The sequence below is a fragment of the Carassius auratus genome, chromosome 20 (assembly GCF_003368295.1).
Source record: "Carassius auratus strain Wakin chromosome 20, ASM336829v1, whole genome shotgun sequence".
In the NCBI taxonomy this organism is placed as follows: Eukaryota; Metazoa; Chordata; class Actinopteri; order Cypriniformes; family Cyprinidae; genus Carassius; species Carassius auratus.
This window is the reverse complement of record NC_039262.1, coordinates 27,708,867-27,732,231: the sequence shown is the minus strand read 5'-3', so window position 1 is coordinate 27,732,231 and position 23,365 is coordinate 27,708,867. Positions and strand designations below refer to the sequence as shown.

The window sequence follows — 23,365 nt, the reverse complement described above, 5'->3', positions numbered from 1 at the left end:
TATACTCTCGTCCGTCTGGTTCTTCTGGTACGCTCCCAGAGAGGATCCTGGGTTTCAGGGGTGGGTGCAGTCCAGCTTGGCCCCCCCGACCTGTGACACATACACTTACTTGTGCGCACATTGTTAATTACATGTATTTTGATTGTTTTTGTTGCCAAATTGATAAGGAACACAAAAAAAACGATTAAACTAAACAATTACACCTGCCTATCTGTTTGACTGACAGTTTTAAGCACTGAGATGGCATTGACTTGTAATGAAACGTGTTCAACATAAAAATGTAATTTTAAAAGTAGCTTAGATTTCCCAGGGTGGTAGCTTCAGTGTAGTCTCAATCTGTGTGTAAACTTGATCATTCTTTGCAGAGAATTAAAGCAAAAGACAAAACTCTTTTTGGTTTTTCATTCTAAGTTGAGTTAAAATTTCCACTACACCAGTGGTTCCCAACCTTTTTCAACTCACGGCCCACACAACCAAACACATATGTTTGCGCGTCCTGACCCCGCTATTGTTGGGTTAATAACTTAGTACTCCGAAGCTAGATTTTAAACTGTATTTATTGAATAAACTAGGGCTGTGCGATATGGACAAAAAAAAAAAAAAAACTATCGCGATTTTTTTTTATAAATTTTGCAATTGTGACACACATCGATATGCTTTTACAGTCATAAATGCATTCAGGATTCATTTGAAACATATTTCCAAAAGAAAACCAATCAGAGCTTTATCAAAAAGTCATCTCTAGAACAGACATAAGTCAAAATTATCACTATAGTGAAGATGTAAAAAAATGTATAGACTTGTGGCAAAAAAAAAAAAAAAAATCCTGTATTCAGGGACTTTTTTTTTCTTTTTTGCCATGCATTGTTCATAGAGCTCATTAATTGTAGCGGTGCCTCAGGTGTTTGCAGTGTATGCGGTCAGCAGTGAGAGCGCATAAATATAACGCGAAAGCACATTAAAATAATGCACGAGTGCGAATCTCTCTGTTCGCAGCAGATTTTCTTTGCTCTGTCACAAAACCGGTCGTGCTTGCTCAGATACACACTGCTTTGCAAGGAGAGAGTGTGCACACTTAAAACGTGTCTCCTCTCACTTAAACTGCATCCTGTTCACTAACAAATTCACTCTATGCTCATGTGTTAGACATGAATTATCGCACGTTTTTATTTCTAGCCTTTTACCGCTGTGAGAACGCTCTGATCCGTCAACATTGGCTCAGAAAAAAGGCGCATCACAGACAGTGTGTGAACCTGGAGTTAGGCATATGCCCAGCCTCTGTTCTCGCGCTAGGCGCAATGCATTCTGATGGGATCGGATAGGGGAGGTCAGGGCCGCGGAAAATTGTGGTATAAAGCGATTTAGAAATCGCGCACGCTCAAATCGTGATTTTAGGACATTTTCTTTTAATCGCACAGCCCTAGAATGGACTGGAAATGAACAGAAAATAATTGGCGGCCCACCTGCAATACCACGCCGCGGACCACAGGTTGAAAACCACTGCATTAGGCTATGAAACTGGTCTCAAAATATTCCTTGGGTCGTGCCGACAACAGACATACCAATTTGTTTAGGAAATCTGAACTGCCTGTCCTCGATTTTGATTTAAATATTTAAATTAAAAACGTACTATTTCTAACTACTCCTCAACTGTTGGTCCGATTTTCACCAAAATCGAGTCAGATCAACTTCAGACAGTGCTGACAAAAAGTTATGCATGTTGTGTCAATTGACAAAACCGTTTTCATACAGCACCGTTACAAATTTTAGGCACAGTGCCAAAAGGATTCTGAGACAGTATCTCTAAAAAGCTTTGTCATATTTACACTAAACTTTGTATGTCATTGTCACCTCACACTGACCATGCCGCATCAATTTGGTAATAGTGCCACCTATTGGTCGAGAGTAATAAACCGTTCATTAACTATTAATAATTACATTTATAAAATGCTAATAACTTTTTATTGCATTAGCCTACTGCAATGAAACTGGTCTCACAATATTCAGTGGTGTATGACAACAACATAGATGCCAAATATACCAGAGTAAGCTGTACTTCCTGTCCGCCATTTTGATTTATGTTGAAAACTCCTCATCAATCATTGGTATGATTTTCACCAAAATCGAGTCAGATGATTTTCAGATGTTTTATTAGTGACATCAAATTAGCTATTTTTATATTTCTGAATGCTGCTAATAACTAATAATGTATTAATGTAGTAATTTTTTAAATGTATTAAAAATGAATACAAACATTTTGAATCAAACCAGTAATCTTTTCATTGCCAGTGCAGGCAGTCAAAATGATGAACGAGTCTTTCTCATTGCATTACACTCATATTCTCTTTACTGTTTGATTAGAAGAATGTTTCATAACACATTTCACACAGTGAAGAGGCTACATCTGAACAGACACCAGGATTATGGGTGTAGGAAGAGGTTAACAGGGATTAATTGTTAAATGGAAAAAAGAGCCTTCTATCAACACAGAAGCTATAGTGAGAAATATTTGAGATATAAAGATCTCGTCCTGTGTTCACCAAAGACGTCTGAAGAGCCTGAGACGCAGCTGTTATTACGGAGGCGTGTCCTGAAGCAGATTGACACATTCACAGTGTGCAGGTCACTCATCAACAGCTCTGGTCAGATCCAGCTTTATCATGTTTGTTCCTCCTCTCAGGCCTGACAGGTACACCTGTGGTTTGGGAACGTTACTCTCTCCGTCCCGCTTGGTCTGGCTGACGGCGTCTTTAGGGAGGAAGGTCTGTGTGCTGTTGTCTCGTCTCATGTGACTCGAGTGCGTCTGCATTGATCGGGTGACTTTATTTCGCAGATTGGCCTGAGGAAGAGAGTTCCTGACAGGGTTAAATTCTGTAAAGCTTGTCTTGACTGAGACCATGTGTGTGAACGCCTCTCACCAGTTTAATGGCTTTTCTTCTGAGCTCCCACTCGTTCCACTCATAGGACTTCACAATGTTGGTCTCCAGAGGGTGTATCTCTGTCTGCATGCTGGCATCACTTTTAGAGATGGTTTTCACCAGCAGCTTCTCTCCTGACTGCATCTGAGACATAAGCAGTACTGCGTGAGTTTCTACATCAGCTGCTTGTGCTTCTAGATTGCACCTTTAAATCAAACACAGTTGCATTTCTTGTACTATTATTGTACTATTATTATTTTGTCTCAAATTGAGATCACGACTCCCCCACAATTTTAAACTAAACGAAAATATTAATTGCTGCAGTCTATTTAAACATAACCTCAGGCTTATTTGAGATGCGCCTCGCCTGAAATGTAGGTGAGAGTAGGCACCTGCAGGGAGGGGAGGAGCGAAATAAGTGCAGTCAAGACGGACTGTTCTGCGCTCTCAAAGTGGAACAGAGTATGGCTTTCCTGGTCGTGAAGAAAGAGTTGACACTCTCAATGAGTTGACATTAGACCTTGCTCCGAGGCTGAGACCAACACTAAACTCTGGTCGAGGGTTGGAGAATTCTCTAGATTCTGGTTAAAGGCATTTCTGGGAACTGGAACTCAAATACAAAGTTCTGGCATGAAACTCTAGATCACGCACTCTGATAGGTCTAACTCAATCTGATATAATGACATCATTACATGGCACAGCTGATTGGTTCTCTCCTGTATCGGTAGCCAATCAGCTCGCTGCTCAACATTCAAATAATATATTCAAATTAGCTAAAGCTTGCTGTAGCAATGCACTTCAGAAACCCTCCACCTTCCCCAGCTCCACCTGTAAAGATCTGCTCTGGGATGATCATGTATGACATGGGGGTTATTCATATGTGCAGCAGCAGTATTTACTCCATGCTCACAGCAGCGTGTTGTGGATGTATCAGCCATAGCTAGTACTCGCTCTGCAGCAGTAGTGTAGCAGATCTATTCCTCCAAGACCAAATACATTAACATTAGGGGTGTAATGGTACACGTATTCCAGGTCCTTCAGTTCGTTACGTGCACATGTACTAAACAAATTTTTCACATTTTATTCCCCCAGGAAATTCAGACAATAAATGCAGTTTTGGCGCTCTTTGACATGGGGCAACGGATTGCTGTATAAACTCTTCAGTTCTGACAGCAGCACAGAGCGCGATCATTCCTTCATCTTTACTACCGTATTTTTCAGACTATAAGTCGCATCAGTCCAAAAATACGTCATGACGAGGAAAAAAATAAATTTAAGTCACACTGGACTATAAGTCGCATTTATTTAGAACCAAGAGAAAACATTACCGTCTCCAGCCACGAGAGGGCGCTCTATGTGTTCAGTGTAGATTACAGGAGCACTGAGCAGCATAGAGACGGTAATGTGAACTCTTGGATAATTTATCTCGGTTCATGTCAAATTAATTTTGCTAAATAAGTTGCACCTGACTATAAGTCGCAGGAGCAGCCAAACTATGAAAAAAAGTGTGACTTATAGTCTGGAAAATACGGTAGTTTTAAAGTGAATTATACATGAATGAACATCTCACCCCTCATGTAAACGCTCATTCTGTGTTTTAACAGCTCATTATTTGCTAGAGAAATTAAGTTTAATGAACAGCATTATGTAAAATATTAGACTAGGCTATAGGCATTATGTCCTACTTAACTTGTTAGTGAAGTCTTAATTATTTAATGTATGCTTAAATAAATCTTTTTTCTAAACAAATAATGTCAGCCACTGTGAAACAAGAATTTTAGTATGAAAGACGTAAGAATACTCCATCTGCCATCAGTGGTTCAACCGTAACATTATGAAGTGACAAGAATACTTTACTTTGTCAACAGTCTCTTCTGTGTCACTCCATATCACCGTGCTGCGTGTGCTCTTCTGTGTCAGCCGCGCCACAAGGATGCACTGTTTTCTTTCAAATCAAAGCATAAATACACATAGAAACAGCACATCCTTGTGGCGCGGCTGACACAGAAGAGCGTAGGCAGCTTGAGTGAAGTGGAGAAGCACAGAGGAGACTGTATCCCTAAGAACATTTTATTGTAATTTAATTTATTTAAAGATAGAGCAATTTGTTCAGTGAACCAATTTATGTTAATTTTTTTCCTCCTGCTGTACTGAAATCATACCAAACCAAGACGTCAAAGCCAAGGGACATATGGTGTCTGTGTACTGTTACTCCCCTAATTAACATAGTCATGTACATTACCATGCCAGTCACTCCGAGAGTTGTCATGACAGAATATGCTTTGAAAATGCGTTATACGACGGTATGCAATCATGTGATAATGGGTTTGATGCCAGAGAACGCGTGTTCTCATAAAATGTATATGATCTATAAATCACAATTTTGCACACATCTCAGTCCACACATTACATTTAAATAAACGCACATTTTGATTGGTAATGGCGTTATATGTTATTTCATGACGACAGACGCAACACGATACTGTCATTATTTTTACACCCACTAGAGGGCGTTTAACTTAACATAAATATAGGTTGTAATAAGGTGCTTGCAGAAACGATCTATATGGTTGTTTTTTGTTGGAGACAGGCTCTTTCATTGCCCTGCGGCCGATTCTACCTCCGAGTAGGGCGTCACGCTGGCGAACTCCTGATGCAGCTGCAGCAGCTGGATGAGCTCCGGCTGTCTCTTCGCCATCTCCACCACAGCAGCAATAAACTCATCTGCTTTAGAGGCAAACTCGTACGCAGCACTCCTGGAGCTGAAAGCGTAGTGTTTCTCCTTGTGCTTTAGGACGCCGATCTTTGGATTGCCTGAGAAGAGACACTAATATGTCTTATCAAGAAAACAAATATCAAATGCAATGCACACAGTTTCACAGTTTGTACCTGGCAGTAAAAGACCATTGTTCTTCACAAGGGTGAAGCCACAGAAGCCCTTATACTGCAGCGCCACGTCCTCAAAGTGAGCTGTGCTCTCAGGAAAACACCATTCACACCAACTCATATCTGACTCAACAACACGCTCTTCTGAAACAAACACACATTATTTCATCTGACACTGAAACACTGAAGATTTACTGAACAGCACAAATTAACGTGAGGCTGAAATCCCATTAATGTGCTGATGGGACTGGAAATGAGCAGATCAAAGAACACAGGTGCAGCTCATTTCCATAATAACTAATGCAGTTCGTGAATTTGTGATTCATTCATATACTCTTTATTAAATACAACTGCATATGCAATAAGAAATTATGCAAAAATAGCTTTGTCCATGCCTTTTCATCACTAATTTTACACTTTTTAATACCAGTAGGCGGTTTGCACTTGTGTGATCTGTAGTGAATGCTGAACAGGTGTTTCTGTCTGGTTTCGTGTCGCACCTGCTGTCACAGAGCATCTGTCCGCATCTGTTTGCACCTGCAGTCCATGCATCAGCAGCTCCAGCTGATCTGTGCTCAGAAGAGACTGTGCTGATAGGAACGCTCTCAGACCGGACGCCACATTAGTGAGCATGCTCAGTAGCAGCATCTCGTCTTCCAGTCCCGTCCAGAGCGAAGCCACTGCTGTGAAATGAGGCTGACAAGAAGAGCGACGCTTTTAAATCTACATGCGATCACAAGAGTGACACTGCTGTAAAAACTGACACTTTCTGTGACGGACCAGGATTACTGCTCATTCAAACGGACTGTTCTGACTCTAATTTGCACAAATTATATGCTAATGTGCTCAAAGTGGTTGCAAAAGAACCAATATATAGACACCCGACCACACAGCAGTGGAATATTATATTAATATATAGTGTATAGGGGAAGTCGTGGCCTAATGGTTAGAGGGCTGGACTCCCAATCGAAGGGTTGTGAGTTCTAGTCTCGGGCCGGACGGAATTGTGGGTGGGGGGAGTGCATGAACAGCTCTCTCTCCACCTTCAATACCATGACTTAGGTGCCCTTGAGCAAGGCATCGAACCCCCAACTGCTCCCCGGGCGCCGCAGCATAAATGGCTGCCCACTGCTCCGGGTGTGTGTGTGTGTGTGTGTGTTCACTGCTCTGTGTGTGTGCATTTCGGATGGGTTAAATGCAGAGCACAAATTCTGAGTATGGGTCACTATACTTGGCTGAATGTCACTTCACTTCACTTATAGAAAGTTCTGAATGGCTTTCATTAAATGCACAAGCACTATTATCAAGCATATTTCACAAAACAAATTCACTTTAAATTATTTTTCTTATCCAACTTTCAGTTACAATATTTTTAGAATTCAATGATTTGCTCCATGTAAAATAACTGGAAAAGCTTAGAGGACACTAAATATCTGTTCACTGTGGAATTTTCAAAGACTTTTAGTTTGTAACCTTTGTTTCTTCTGTTCTCTGTTCCTGGTAGATCTTTAATTGCTATGACAATTTATTATTTGTAAGCAACCTCTGGAGCTAAACTCCAGAGGTTGAAAATCTGAATGTGAGAATTTGTTATATTAATATTTGTTTTTGTGAGTTGAAACTTACACACCCAGACAATGATCTAAACACCCTTGTTTTGAATTGGAAGTTGCAAAACTCACTTGTGCACTTGTATATGCAGATGTGAGAGAGCAGAGCCGGGGGCGGGGCTGTGATGCGAATCAAGACATTTGATTGGTCGAAGCCAATCAAATTTTTTAGGCCTTCGCTTTCCTTCTGTTAATAAAACTACCTTTATCAGCCTCATCCGCTCTTGGGTCCTTATCTGTCCTGACAAGGAGACCGTTGACAAAGGAATTATTGAATAAAGTCATTATTATGGTTTTCTTCGCTTACAATGAGTGTTCCCGTCGCTTCATATAACCCAGATTGCACATCTGATGGCAGATGGAGTATTCTGATGATGACTTTTCAAACCTTTTCTGGATCTAGACACTGTTATTTACTCGGCAGTCTATGGGACAGACACAAGCCTCCAGGTTTTCATCCAAAATACTGTATCTTAAATTGTGTTCCGAAGACGAACAGAGCTTTTACGGGTTTGGAACGACATGGGGGGAATTGATTAATGAAAAAAAAAGAAAATGACTTTAGGGTGGAGTCTCTCTTTAAGGTTGTGTTGCGTTTAAGCTTTTGATCTCCAGTGTATTCATGTTGGATTTATGGATTTAGTAGACTGTTGGAATTTTTCTACGTTATGCGATTTTACGTTCCAATTCAGAGTTTATTTATATCTCGCTATTCCGAGAAAAAAAAGAGAATGGTCTCAGAACTCAGAATTTTTAGATAAAAAGTCACAGTTAACTTAAAGAAAAACTTTTTTTTTCCATGCCAGGAACAAGTTTCCATAGTTTACAGATCAATTATACAATGAACATTCAACCCCATTGCTACACTATTTCTCCCTCATATGAATGAGTCTTCACTTTTATTTTAATATCTTTATCTTGTTCTTTGTAAAGATGCTTTGAAATTCACAGTAAAAATGAATTAAAATGGTGATCTATCAATAAACACTCAGGACAAACAGATGGACAACAGCATTACAGAAATCACTCACAAACACTTGTGATGTGGGCACTGTGGTCTTGGTGTGCACGGTGTCCTTCAGGAGCGTCATTTGAGTCTTTAGATCAGACTGTAACCGCATCACTTCCTTTGCACTCTGGATAATGTCCGCCTGATGAAACATGAACGCCAAATCACATCAGCATCATATATGTCATATATTCATCATACATCAACTTCATATTCCCGTAATTTTCACCATCTCCCACATGAAAAAGTGCTGGAAACACTGGAGAAAAGCAGGTCAGAGGGGTTAGAGCATGACGCAATCACAATCACATTTTCCACAATCAGGTTTATGAAATCTGGCTGCTTTAACCAGCCCTAACCAACTTGATGGGTTAGTTTCCACAAGTTTCCACCAGCTACAAACCATGTAAACCAGCTACCATCAGATATTACAGCTGTGCCTGTGCCAATGCAGCATTCTGAGGCATTGCAATACTGAATCAAAGGCTATATATTCTTGAAATATTGGTAATCACTGAATTTTACAGTACTGTCCGGCATGTGCATACTATGTACTAATTATATGAATTACAATAAGGTAATAACTAGATACTAACCCCGAACCTAACCCATGTAGTTACCTCGTATCATGCAGTACTTCCTTAGGTACGTATACTGTAGCTACAGCCCAAATACTTCTGTAACAATCAGCCAAGTTGAGAGAAATGTTGAATATGAATATACTTATATTTACATTCAGTTCAATCACAAATGGACTATTTTACACTATATTTCTGTATAACGCACATTTTGATGATTTTAAGAGCATTGCATTCTACAGTATTAGAATCTATCCTCCTTTCCCTAACAAGCCTAATGCGCTGTAACTTTTTTGAAAAAAGACAACATGTATATATTAGTTTTATAAGAATCTTAAAGCTTCTTCTCTTTAAGCCCCCAATCTAATTTCATACGTAAGACACCACACTAGTCACAAAAGATTGTAAAACTTCCCTCCAAAAGGCACCGTTCCTCATTGGCTGACTCAGATCCTGAGGGTGTGACATCATCCCCCTGCATACATCACTGATCACCAGATCAGGCGCTTCTTCTAGATTCAGGAATCCCAGGAGAAGATGCTGAGCTAAGAGTCTTAAAAACCACCCTAACCTTGCACCAGGCTTCAGCCTTCACTATTCACTATTCATTCATCAAGATCATCTGACTCAAACTGCTCTTTCTCATCAACTCACTTCAGTCCCAGAGTGCATCAGGACTCTTTTTTAAACAGGAGAGATGTACAGTATCAAACTTAGTCTTATTAATTGATACATTAAGCATCATATGCACCTTTTACAAATGTGTGTTTGAACTAAGAACTGATGTTTCCCTCAGGATGTAGATCTGCTGATTATCAAATTGTATGATAGCTTATATTAGACTAATTTAAGTGTTTATGCAGTTTATATAAAATAACATAATGTATTGTTTTTCCTCTATGCCCTGTCTTTCTGAAACGTGTAGATTTTTTAAGCTCATCGTTCTGAAAAGCGAGGTGTGCTGTGATTGGACAGCTATCCAGTGCATTGTGATTGGCTGAATACCACAAGCGTGTGATGGAAACATAACACCCTCACCTTATTTGGAAACACACAAGTTACATCTTCTTTCTCTGCATTAACATTTGGGCAATTTTATGCAAATGTGGACTTGACTTTTATAAAGAATCTCTCTTTGGGTTTGAGACTTTAGTCTTTGCAACTTTATGGATCTTATATATTCACAAACAGCTGCTAACAGTCCAAAGACACACTTGAAATGACATCATATGAGCCCTTTCAGACAGACAGCAGACAGTGTGGTTAAGAGCTAATGCCCTGTCTGTCTGTCAGCTAGCAGAGATTGATGAGACTGTCTCTAACAGTGAAACCCACCAGTATGAGTCTGAGGAAGGCCTCGTGCTGGCGTGTGTTGTATAGAGCCTGTTTGAGCAGGTCTGGGTGGACGGGACACTCGGGGCGCTCACAGATCCTCTCCAGCAGGGCCGTGTACTGCCAGGCCAAGCGCTCACATCCCACCAGTTCACTCTCTATATCTGCGGCCGCGGCTGGCAGCATCTCATTCAGAATGACTGGCACTGCAGGAGACGCATGGAGAAGTGAGTACTGACAGTGTGAGGTCAGGAGAAGTGAAATCAGCGAGACTCACGTACGGTTCTGGATGCCCTCTCCTCCTTTCCTGCTGTCCTTATTAAAGAGACGTATGCCACTGACGATCAGAGTGAGCTCGCTCAGCTGCTGCTCTTTGTCTTGTTTCAGCAGAGACATGAAGCTCGCCAGCTGAGCCTGAGGAAAGACGCTCTGCAGAGCCGCTGCAACACACAACATGCAGTCATCCTGTACTGACACCTGGTGCCATGAACACAGCCTCATCACACAAGATCAATTACTGAGTATTCACTGCTCACTTGGCAATGGATAATGCATTTATGAGTCAGCTGAGCAAGTATTATGCATTAAATCTGATTAGTTATTGTAATTACTATAATAAGTACATAGTATGTACATGAGGAACAGGACTGTAAAATAAAGTGCAACCAGATTTAGATATACAGTATGTACATATATACTACTGGTCAAAATTTTCATTAAATATTTAGGGTAACACTTATAGCCCTTATGTAAAATCATTATGAATGGTTATTAAATGCATTATAATTTCTCATTTTATGGTGCATAAAGGCTTTAAATAAATTGTTGGCAGATTTTTATATGTTTTTGAAATAAGCATCATGAAATATGACATATGTTTTGTGGTGATTGGCTCCCATGACTGGAGAGTATGCGTGTACATCATCAGTTTCTCTGCATTTATTAATGAGAAAGAGCTTGTTCAATCCAAGCACCAAGCACTATAATGAATGAATAATAATGTGTTATTCTGCATGAGAAATTATCACTTCTGAGGGCTGTGCGATATGGACAAAAAAAGACCTATCACGTTCAGGGATTTTTTTTATTTTTTGCCATGCGGTTCAGAAGCAGCAACGAGACGCAGATGCACGCAGATTTCATTTGCTCTGTTAACAAAACCAGATGCACGTGCTCAGATCATAGACTGTATAAGGCTCAGATACACGCTGCCTTACAACGTGTCTCCTCTCATTCAACCTGTGTCCTGTGCACTCACAACTCTCTCTGTGCTCACGCGCAAGATATTAAATCTTTTCACACCTTTCTATTTATAACCTTTTCTTTTCTCATCTTTTTACCGCGTGCAGTGTGAACGTTCTGATCCGTTAACATGGCTCGAAAAAAAAGGCTGCGCATCACAGACAGAGCGTGTGAACCTGGAGTTAGGCATATGCCCAGTCTGCTCTGTTCTCGCGCTCCACTGAGGTGCGCTGCATCCTGATTGGTTCAGATAACATACTGCGGGAGGTCAGGGCTCCGGAAAATCGCACAGCCCTACTTCTGACTCTTCTTACTGCTGTGATGTGCAGCTGTATTTTCAGCATCATTACTCCAGTCTTCAGTGTCACATGATCTTCAGAAATCATGAAAATATGATGATTTACTGCTCAAGAAACATTTCTGATTATTATCAGTGTTGAACACAGTTTTCTTTTCAACATTATAAATGTCAGTTTTTAATCATTTTAATTAACCCATGCAGAATAAAAAATGATTTCTTTTCTGAATCTGCCCTCCAGTGTTTGAACAGTACTGCATGTGTATATTCAGGAGTCTCCAGAGTCAGTGAATCAGTGCAGTACCTGTGGTTTCTCTCACGGTGCTGATGTCTGTGGCCGAGCCCAGGTTGGAGCGCTGGATAACATAGCTGACTATTTTGCCGTACAGGTTCTTGAGGTCCTCTCTGGTCTTTGCTCGAGAGTCTGTGATCTCTCTGCTCAGCGACAGCAAACGGGAACGCAGGACCTTCTGCTGAACCTCCAGAAACTCACCTGACACACAGACAGCCAGTCACACACACTCAAGGATTGCTGGAGGAGATCCAGATCATCTGTTTGTTCTTACACTTACGTCGAGATGTGTAGTTCATGTCGAAGTAAACCTGCATCTTAATGGTGTTCAGAGTGGGACTGGTCTGGTCCATCAGTCTGTCCACACACAGCTGAAGACACACAGTCATCTTTTACAGAGCTCTGGCAAGACTTTGAAACTTTTAATCCTTCAAGTGTCCTTCTGGACAAATTTGGGCAAAATCATTTTTTGTTTGTTTTTTTATGAGCCTATAACACCCAGCTGGTTTATTATTTTTAATTTTGTGGGAAAAAAACAGTCACTCACACATACAAAACCAAAGAATTTAATTAGCCAATGAATGAGTTTTTTTTTTTGTTTTTTTGTTTTTTGCCAGTCAGCCACAGTCCACACAAACATTCTTCAAAGTCAGATCAAAGTCCTGCTGCACGATTTGTTGCTGCTTCCAAACTAAACATGTCATTTTTTAGGCTTACTGTAAATACATTTTTCCTTTTTAAGAGTTATTGACATTTGAAAAATACTCTGTCATCTACTAGTTTATTTGTGGATTTTTTGTATATTTTTAAATTCTACAATTTGAACTAGTGATGAAATCTAAAACTTAAGAGGTTAAATAGGTTACAATATTTCAGTCTACTGTATCTGCAGCCATTGAGTACTACAGCCATATAGTGGCTATTGATTTCTGTTATATTTTTATACTATCAGATGTCACTAAATTTAACAAAATGTTATGTTTGAGTATATATATATATATATATATATATATATATATATATATATATATATATATATATATATATATATATATATGTGTGTGTATATATGTGTGTGTGTCAAAGATTAGTAACAACATTGGCTTTGATGCATTGTTAGTTTTTGTGTAGCATTAGATTATTATTATTTTTATAATTTACTGTTCGTGGCTGTTTTTGCCCAATTGACTTCTTTTATAACAACATTTTATGATTGCAAAAACATGACACTATATAATCATGCATTCCTGATGGTTGGTGGTTTTCCTTGTTGGGAAGAGGTAAAATTTGTAATTTTTATGGTTGATCACTAGGTGGGACCATTAACCCTTTAGACAGGCCTGTGCTAAGAAAAAGCTTAGTTTCTGGCTTGTATATGGAGTTATATGGAGTATAACAGCAAATTATAGTGTTTGTGTGTGTGTGTGTGTGTGTGAGAGAGAGAGAGAGAGAGAGAGAGAGTGTGTGTGAGAGAGACGTTGATGTATCTGAGAAAATCAAAATATACACCTCAGCTCTCAGAACTACATGGAGTAAACAAAAACAAAGTAAGTGTGTTTATGCACCTGGTGCCTTTTAATGGTGAGAAGTACAGACTAAACAAGAACAAGGTATGTGGATAGTAACACTTGCATGCCATCCTGCTGGTCATTTGAAGGTGAGAAGAGCAGCAAGCAACGTTTGCTAGGATAGCAAAGTCCACTAAAGGAGGTAGAGCTTTTTAACATTTGGCTCCCAAACTCTGGAATTGTCTTCCTGATAATGTTCGGGGTTCAAACACACTCTCTCTGTTTAAATCTAGATTAAAAACACATCTCTTTCGCCAAGCATTCGAATAATGTATCTCTTAAATTGTGAGTGTAGTTTCATCTGATCAAATGTGCATTCTTATTCTTTAGCTTGGGTTAAATTCATTCTACTTTGTTGGATCAGCAGCTATGCTAATGATGTCTCTATGTGTTTCTCTGTTTCTGCTGGATCTTCATCCCGTGGTAACTAGGATTTACACAAGCTCCAGTCTGGATCCAGAACACCTGAGAAGAGATGATGCTGACCCTCAGAGGACCTCAGATGATGCTAACCCTGAATCAACAACAGAACTAACAAATATTGCTACATGTGTGACTGCATCATATAACAATTATTAATTCATAATATTAATAATGTTCATCGTCTGGCTGACTACAACTTGTATAAATTTTTCTACAAATCCTGTTAAACGTGCACAAACTGACATTCATCACTTATAAGCTATTACTAAATATTGTAGAAACATAATTTTCTGTAAAGTTGCTTTGTAACTATTTGTATTGTAAAAAGCGCTATACAAATAAACTTGAATTGAATTGAATTGAACATGACTTTAGAAATGAATATGCAGCCTGTGTCACGGAACGCACACAAACAGGTAGATCCAAACACAGTGTTTAATAGGGTAATCCAGAATCATAAAAGGTCAAAATCCAGGTAAGCAGTCCAAAGCAAGAAACATGAACATAAGCCAGGGAACACACAATAACAGGGTGATATTAAACAAGGATTCCATAACAAAGACAGAAACAACCAGAGTATAAATAGGCAGGTGCAAACAATGTAAGTGGGAACCGCTGTGTGCAATTAACAGTGATGAGTCCAGACAAAGGCTTGTGCGAAATGCAGCTCCTGAAGTGGGGTGACGATATGGGGAAGTGAGACCTCTAGTGGACATCCATAGCAGTGACAGGACACAATGAAAGTTCATGGATGGATACTACTGACACCTCCGAAGGTACTGCAGCAGTTGCCACCACCTCTGGAGGTTCCACAGCAGTAACAGTCTCCTTGACAGCAATACAAGAGAGAAGAACATTGCTGGGTGTAACAGACAGGATGCGACGAGGCTCTGGAAGTTTAGCTGAGACGTGACAAGGCTCTGGATGATCTGTTGTGGTATGACAAAGCTCTGGAAAATCTACTGAGACATGATGAAGTTCTGGAAGAATGGTAGTGATTTGACTGGGCTCATAAAGATCAACTGTGACTTGCCTTTTTACATGGAGATCAACAGGGACCTGACTTGACTCTGGAAAGTCAACAGGGACCTGACTTGACTCTGAATGATCGATGGGGACCTGACTTGACTCTGGAAGATCAACGAGGACCTGACTTGACTCTGGAAGATCAACTGTGGCTGCCATCTTGTACAGTGGCTCTGGGTTGGTGGCCATCTTGTGCAATGGCGCTGGGCTGGCGGCCATCTTGTGCAGTGGAGCTGGGCTGGTGGCCATCTTGTGCAGTGGAGCTAGGCTGGCAGCCATATTGTGCAGTGGAGCTGGGCTGACGGCAATCTCTTTTACAGTGGCGCTGGGCTGGTGGCCATCTTGTCTGGAGACACAGGTGTGGCTGGTGTATTTTGTTGACTACGATGGTGTAGGTATCTGGTGAAGCCCCAAAAGTCCAGGATTTCAAGCCCCGTCATCTTCCATTGAGGCAAAGGGTCATCAAGGCGGTGGTTAAACAAGTCCTTCAATGCTGCATCGTTATACTCCAGCCCTACTGCCATGGTCAAAAACCATTGAACCAGACAACCCACCTCACACTACCTTTGACGAAGGGTCGTTAAATTCAGGTGTTTCCCCCTCCGCTCCTCCTTGGTGGCTGGGGAACGGATTCTAAATCCCACACCGCTGGATCTAGGCATGATGGAGTCCTTCTGTCACGGAACGCACACAAACAGGTAGATCCAAACGCAGTGTTTAATAGGGTAATCCAGAATCATAAATCCAGCAAGGCAAAGGTCAAAATCCAGGTAAGCAGTCCAAAACAAGAAACACGAACATAAGCCAGGGAACACACAATAACAGGGTGATATTAAACAAAGACTCCATAACAAAGACAGAAACAACCAGGGTATTGATAGGCAGATGCAAACAATGTAAGTGAGAACCGCTGTGTAAAATGAACAGTGACAAAGTCCAGACAAAGGCTTGTGCGAAATGCAGTTCCTGAAGTGGGTTGACGATATGGGGAAGTGAGACCTCTAGTGGACACCCAGGGATACACGAACCAGACACTGTGAAAGCCTGACCCCTCCAGCGAGCTGCAGTTTATTTGAAGTTGTTGTTGCATTTTGGTTCAAAATAAATAATGTTCATTAATCTGATGCAAAGGAGATTTTTATACAGAAAAAATCTGAAAGTTTTAAACTGGCTTTACCATCAAGAAAAGACAAGCATTTTACACAATTGCCATCTGTACTTTTCACCATCAAAAGGCAGCAGGTGCATAAGTACACTTACTTTGTTTTTGTTTATTCCATGTAGTTCTGAGAGCTGAGGTGCATATTTTGATTTTCTCAGACGCATCAAGGTAAGTGCACAAAGGTCTCTCTTTCACTCTCACACACACATACATACATACATATATATATATATATATATATATATATATATATATATATACATACACACACACACACACACTTCTGGACCCTTGCGATGGCATAACATGTCGTCCCTGGAGTCACACATCTGGCAGGCTGAAGGAAGTGAGTTGTCTCCACGTTGGTGGAAAACAACACTTTAACGTTTCTCCCAATCCACCCTGATACAGGATCTTCTGAATCCTCCTCACCTTCAGTGGAAGCTGGGGAGGATGATGAGGGTGCCAAAACAAAAACAGGATCTGACTCCTGAGTCTGTGGTGTCAGAGGGAAAAGACAATACATCCTGCAGCTCGCTGGAGGATTCAAGCTGCTCAAACATTTCAAGCCCTTTCTCATGATGGTCATCAAATGACCAGCAGGATGGCATGCAAGTGTTTAAATCCAGTTGTTCTTGTTTAGTCTATACTTCTCACCATCAAAAGGCACCAGGTGCATAAACACACTTATTTTGTTTTTGTTTACTCCATGTAGTTCTGAGAGCTGAGGTGCATATTTTGATTTTCTCAGACACATCAATGTAAGTGCACAAAGGTCTCTCTCACTCTCTCTCTCTCTCTCTCTCTCTCACACACACACACACACACACAAACACACTAGAGCTGAAGATCTTTGCCCGAACCCGAGGGGATACGATAGGACCCGATGAGTTCAGTCGGGTTCGGGTTTAATTTATATAATTTTACACGGGCTCTGGCTTGTTCTCCGGTCTGCAAGGTAAATGAGCGGTCATGTGATGTGTTTCGATTAGCGCGAGAAAGATGCAAAAATGGATGCTGAGTAGGTGAAAAGTGGCAATTACGTTTTGGTTGCACTACCAACTAAAGCAAAGTCTGAGGTGTGGAAAAGCTTTGACCATGTTTATAATGAGTATAATGAGCCAGTGGGTTATATCGCTGAATGCAACATCAGTGAGCGCAGGAACGCGCTGAAGCCATCTACAGTGGATTCAATCTTTTTCCTCCACAAAAACATGCAGGCCTAGCCTAATCTCTGTGGGTAAAGGTTTTTCAAATTATAACTGTAGAAAAGGAAAGTCAACTGCACCATCTGCTGGACACTCTTGGGTATCCAGGTTAACAAGCATCCAGTCCACCGTAGTTATCATGCACTGATCACGCGACGGGACCAGGCGGCAAGGAAGTCGACCGGAAGTTGAAGTCGGCCGCGTGCCGCCATCTTGTAGCAGAACTTCACTTGCGTTAGCATTCCCATTGACTCCCATTCATTTTTGCGTCACTTTGACAGCGAATAACTTTACATCTGAGGTGTTTAAAGACTCTGTTTGTCCATTATTTATTTCTAAAGATACACGACAATGTATAAAGGGCTCCATTACCTTCTATGTTACATTATGGCCCCGTACAAACAGTTTTTGTAAAAAATAGGCTAACGATTGCGTCAAAATCATTCGTCTCTCTGTCGCATTACCGTACAGACAGGAGGAGAAGCTCACAGGCAATTAACTTAATATGGCGTACTGGCGTTACATTTTAAAATACTATACAAAATAATTAATCCGAATACTTACTCCTGCTCACTCACGCCAAAGAACTCCCCGCTCAAGCTCGCCGTCTCTGCAAGATTAACGATGGCAGTTTGCACGCACAGCTACTAGAAGATTTACATCTGGCAGACAGGTTGCTGACATCATCAAGCTTAGTTTGAGTCGCTAAAAAACGCTAAAAATGGGCTTCACTTGTCTCAATTTAGTTCCAATGGGGTCGCTGTGTCCATTTCTTTTACTGTCTATGGACAGGACAGCCAATCTAATCACTGTGTTGTCAGATGACTGTTAAAATAGAACCTTTAAGCTTTGTTTTGCTTGGTCAGAAAGAGATGGTTCGTGTTGTTTTCTCCTGATTCCTGTCAAAGTTGTGTGCGTTAATGACCAAAAGTAAGTGTTTGTTTATCTTGGATAGTGTTGTTAACGCTGATTAAGATCAATTGTTGAGATGTTTATGTATAAGATTAGACGACTGCGCGGAAGACCCGTGGCCCTGCACAATCGATTGTTTATGTAAACATAAGCACTGTAGACCAAATATGTATACGTAGAATCATCATATTCAACTTATTATTGTGATTGTGCAATATTTCCACCTAATTCAAATGCTAATTAGTTCAGAAGTGTGGTTAATGTTTCAAATTTACATTTAATGTATATCTACCTATGTTTACATATGCTGCTTAGTTTCTAAGGTTTACATTCTATAAGTTTATATGCTAAACTGATTATTTACATTTGATAATGTTATCCTGTTTGTTCTAAATAACTTAATTTATGTAATTTTATTTCTCCTTTCCTTTGTTTAGACCACAAACACACACTCATGCCTATATCCATATGACCATGCACAAGTTTGTATAGACCAATGCCAACATACCAATGTAACCAGCAAACTTGATGGATATTCAAGTAACCAAACTGGAATTCCTGTCTCCGTGTTCTTCCCAACACTCCATGGCGATGACCAAGAATTAAATAACTAATATTAATAACTAATATCAATAACTAAATATTAATTGAGTCTTAAATGCATAATGTAGACAGAGTAGCCTATTTATTTATTTTATTAAATTTCAGCTGCTAGTGGCAAAGCAAATCCGGCAGAGCCTCTATCTTAATTTCATTATTTCCAAATACCCATCTTAATTTAGTATTTATCTTAATTTAATTTGTATAGAAATAATAATTTTTATTGGTGCATTGGTCTATTTATAGGCTAAATGAGCCTAGGCCTATTTAGAGTGCTGAGCTGTTACGATATTACAGAGGACTTATTTCTTTGCTCTGACTTCCATGTAGCCTATAGCCTACGTTAGTCATGAATACATTGTTAAAACATGTTTAAATGGCTTTTTTTTTGCACAGGCCTATATAAAGGGTTCATGGTCCCATATAACAACATTTACCTCTTCCCAACAGGGAAAACCACCAAAAATCAAGAATGCATGATTATATGGTGTCATGGCTTTGCAATCAAAAAGATTCTTTACAATAGAAGTCAATGGGGCAAAAACAGCCACGAACAGTAAATGAGGGAGACATTTTTGTAATCTAATGCTGCACAAAAACTAACAATGCATCAAAGCCAATGTTGCTACTAATCTTTGACATGCCCAAAACTGTGATAAAAGGTAAAAAAAATATCCAGTCCACAATCACTTTTTACAGGGTTCCCGCGGGGTCTTAAAAAGCCTTAAAAGCATTGAATTTATTAATTTGGAAATAATACCTTAAAAAGACTTTAAAAAGTCTTGAATTTTGATGTCTGGGTCTTAAAAATTGTGCCGTATGTAACTTCTATGTATTGTAATTTTCCTCAAAAGTTTCATTTGTCAACCACGATTATTTTGATTAAATGACGTAGTATAAATAAAGAGTGGCGGAACCAGTAATTGAGAACGCAACGCATCGATTCGTCGACCTGTTTTTATTTCTCTAAAAAACGTTTGCAAAACGTTTACCTTATGTGCGCTGAATATACGCGATGGCCGGATCAACATTCTACGTTATATAACCAATCCAGGGGGTTTTCTGCATTGATCTTTTTTTGGCGGCTGTCAAAGTCTTATTTGATCAGTGAGTGATGTAGAATAGAATGACTGCTGACAGGGCGCGTACGAGAGAGAGCCCCGGCTGTGCGCGCACACTCACAGTCTTCAAACAACACGAGCGCTTCTTGCTCTCTCTCTCCCTCGTGCATATTAATCAAAATAATTAAACACGATAGAAAAAGGGCGAAACACCAAAGTTTCATGCGCGCTCGCGCACTCACAGTCTTCAAACTACACGAGCGCTGTCTTGCTCTCTCTCTCTCTCCCTCATGCATATTAACCAAAATCCATAGACACGATAGAAATTAGAAAAAGGGCGGAACGCTAGACATCAAGTTGTTATTTTCAGCTGAAAGAAGAACTTTTTTTCAGTAAGCTAGGCCCTATGTGTTCAGTAAGCTTGTTTCAGTAAGCTATGTGTTTTCAAGGCTTCAAGGTTTTATTGAATGCTATCTCTTATATATAAAGTGCAAAGTAATGCATTCTTAGTCAGTCTTTTATTTTGTAATTTTAAGAGCAATAAATATATATTGCAATGTTAAGGAATTCATGTTTTTTTCATTAAGATATGTAAATCAACATGTATAAATTGTTAGTTGTCAATTAATGGGGAGATATTTGAAATTGAATTGATCTGGAAAAAATTAATAGTTAGATTAATCGATGCATCAAAAAAATTATCACTAGATTAATCGTTAAAAAAATAATCGTTTATCCCAGCCCTAATCCAAGCACATGAATGCTCTCAATTTATAAAAACAAATTCCATCACCTACGTGTTTCAACCATATACTGTATGGTTTCAACCAACAAGTGCCAGCTAGCTGCTAATGTTCCTGAAGCGGCAGCAGGATCTAATAATAGGGGCCGTTCACATATCACGCCTAAAAACGCGTGGAAAACACTAGGCGCACCGCTTTCTCCTTCTTTCCAAAGGGCTCGGGCAGAAGCGAACCTGAGGCAACAATGACGCGCACTCTCCATGAAGACGCAGAAATTTCAGCAAAGGATAAATGGATTTGCAGCACTAAAAATCGCACGCAGTAGCTCTGCTACTAAATTTATTTTTAAAATGGCAATCCATATACAGCTATGATCAGCTGTTCCTTTATCTTGGCTGAGCTTTCAACATTGTTACGGGAAAGAATGAAGCTGATTGGTTAGTTCTTGTCACATGACCTGCGGTGCGCTTGCGGCTCTCTGAAAAGTTGAGATTTTTTAACTCGATGCGGTGCGTGGGCGTCGCGACCGCGTCGCTTCGATTATGAACGCGCATACTGCGCGCAAAAGACGCGATATGTGAACGGCCCCTTATAGCCAGCTTGCTGCTAGCACTGCAGACCCTTCCGCTATGACCGCAACTAGAGTGGATCTGCACACAGCTTTTGGGGCCACACCAACAATGAAAGCCAAGGTGTTGTGGACTCTTAACACAATCGCTAAACATCAGTCCTACAATGGAAATGAGGGTATCTCAGAGCTTTTCAAATGCATGTTCCCTGACTCCGAAATAGCTAAAATGTTTACTTGCGGTCACGATAAAGGAGAAGTTGACGGAACTGGCTGTCCTTGATAAAGAGATTGCTGCCCTGAGTGAAGAGCTAAGGAGTTGACTGTGTTTCTTAATTTAATGTATTGTTGAGTTCTAATTTTCGATGTTTATTGTTCAGGGGTCTCTCAGTTCCCCATATTCCCAGCATGGAATAAGTAGCTAGCTAATATTAAAAAACAACTTAACATTGTTCGGCAAACTGTCTTGTGGCCTACTGAAATGTTTTTATTTTTCACACCTGCTTGGCTTATCTTTTACCCATTCCACATTTGAAAAATAAATGAAAACAAGTTCAAGGATTTTGTTTTTCTTTGCTGGTAGGGACGTGTAATAGGTATTAATTTTTTATATAAATGGACTTAAAAAGGTCTTAAAAAGACTTGAATTTAACTTGAAGAAACCTGTAGGAACCCTGTTTTTATATTGAAAATAAGTATTTTTTTCTCAAAATCAGTGACATAATGTATGAACTTGGTAATTAAAGTTAAAATGTTGGATTTTTTTCAACATTTGTTCAGGATTGATTTTGATTAATAGATTTATGAAAAAAAAAAGTTTTTACAGGAGGTTTTTTATTTAGTTATTTTTTTATTTACTTTTTTACTTTATTTTCAAAGCATTTTTCCCCAAATCTGTGTCAAAATAAGATTTGTCACCAAAAATCATTCCATTTGCTGTTGTGGCCAAATTAAGACTCCACTTTACCCCCTAGTGGACGAAAACGTCCCAAACAACGCACAAGGGTTAAACCTGTTCCCAGACTAAAATGTAAGTCTGAGCTTTCAATGGAATAAAAACTTGCACTGATTGATCTTAAAATATATCAGTGCCTTTGTTTTGTCTCAAGATGGACACAGTGATGTTTGTTTCTAAGGCAAGTTCATATAAATTACTTGAATGTCCTAACTGAACTACTGAAAACCGAACAGAGCAGTTACCTCTATGAGTTTCTGCACATCTTGCTTCGTCAGAGTCCTGTCCACGTTAAAATGATTCCTGGGGTCCAGAACAACAGCTTTGACCTGGACACACATGTAAACATTCAGCAGCTGATGTGTTGATTAAAGTACCGTTCCCCGAGTCCCAGTCCCTCACCATGAAGGCGATGAGCGTCTCGGACAGAGTGTGTCCTCTGCTCAAACACGTCTGCGCGATCTCTCGGATGATGTTTCTGATAACGCCTGCAGCCTGAGAGCTCGACATCTTTACACCACGACAGTTAACGGTAACGGTACCGGTGCACAGCTTTGTCTCGAGCCCGTCGCGGCGGACTGTTGTGTTGTGTTGTGGCTGTCATGGAGACGGACTGTAACACTGTAACGAACTCCACGGAAGAGATACTTTTACTGTCTGAGGCTGAGCGCATGTTCATATAGTGACACACCGCTGACATTTACATTGCTCTTAAACTTTAACTGTTAAAGTCACTGGTTATAAATCACTGTGTAACTGAACATTAATAAATCGCATCATAAAGCTGTTTTTATTAGTGATGATGGGAAGAAAAGCTTCAACTGAACACATTTCTCAGGTTCATATGTATTTTATATAATCAAATCAACCCAAAAGAAGAGGGCCTGAACCGAAATCTGATCTTTTAATAATTAATGGTGCTGAATTAATGATTATATAACAAGATGAAGCTCCCTTTCAGTGCAGCTCTCTCA

At 39.9% G+C, this 23,365-nt stretch overlaps 1 protein-coding gene across 2 annotated transcripts; it reads right to left on the bottom strand.

The window, feature by feature from the left end:
* Positions 1 to 2,326: 2,326 nt before the first annotated feature.
* On the bottom strand, positions 2,327 to 23,048 carry cfap206 (cilia and flagella associated protein 206). Of its 2 annotated transcripts, none has more exons than XM_026195033.1 (12): positions 22,794 to 23,048; positions 22,637 to 22,720; positions 12,446 to 12,536; positions 12,178 to 12,366; positions 10,615 to 10,773; positions 10,337 to 10,539; positions 8,446 to 8,565; positions 6,305 to 6,500; positions 5,808 to 5,945; positions 5,539 to 5,732; positions 2,919 to 3,062; positions 2,327 to 2,839 (listed from the first exon to the last, which is right to left on the bottom strand). In XM_026195033.1, the coding sequence occupies exons 1-12, from the start codon at positions 22,899 to 22,901 to the stop codon at positions 2,624 to 2,626; spliced, it is 1,842 nt and encodes a 613-aa protein (XP_026050818.1). In that variant the 5' UTR covers positions 22,902 to 23,048; the 3' UTR covers positions 2,327 to 2,623. The 2 variants fall into 2 exon arrangements, with proteins under 2 accessions (XP_026050818.1, XP_026050817.1); XM_026195032.1 differs by having other exon boundaries at positions 5,808 to 5,948; positions 22,794 to 23,046.
* Positions 23,049 to 23,365: the final 317 nt, after the last annotated feature.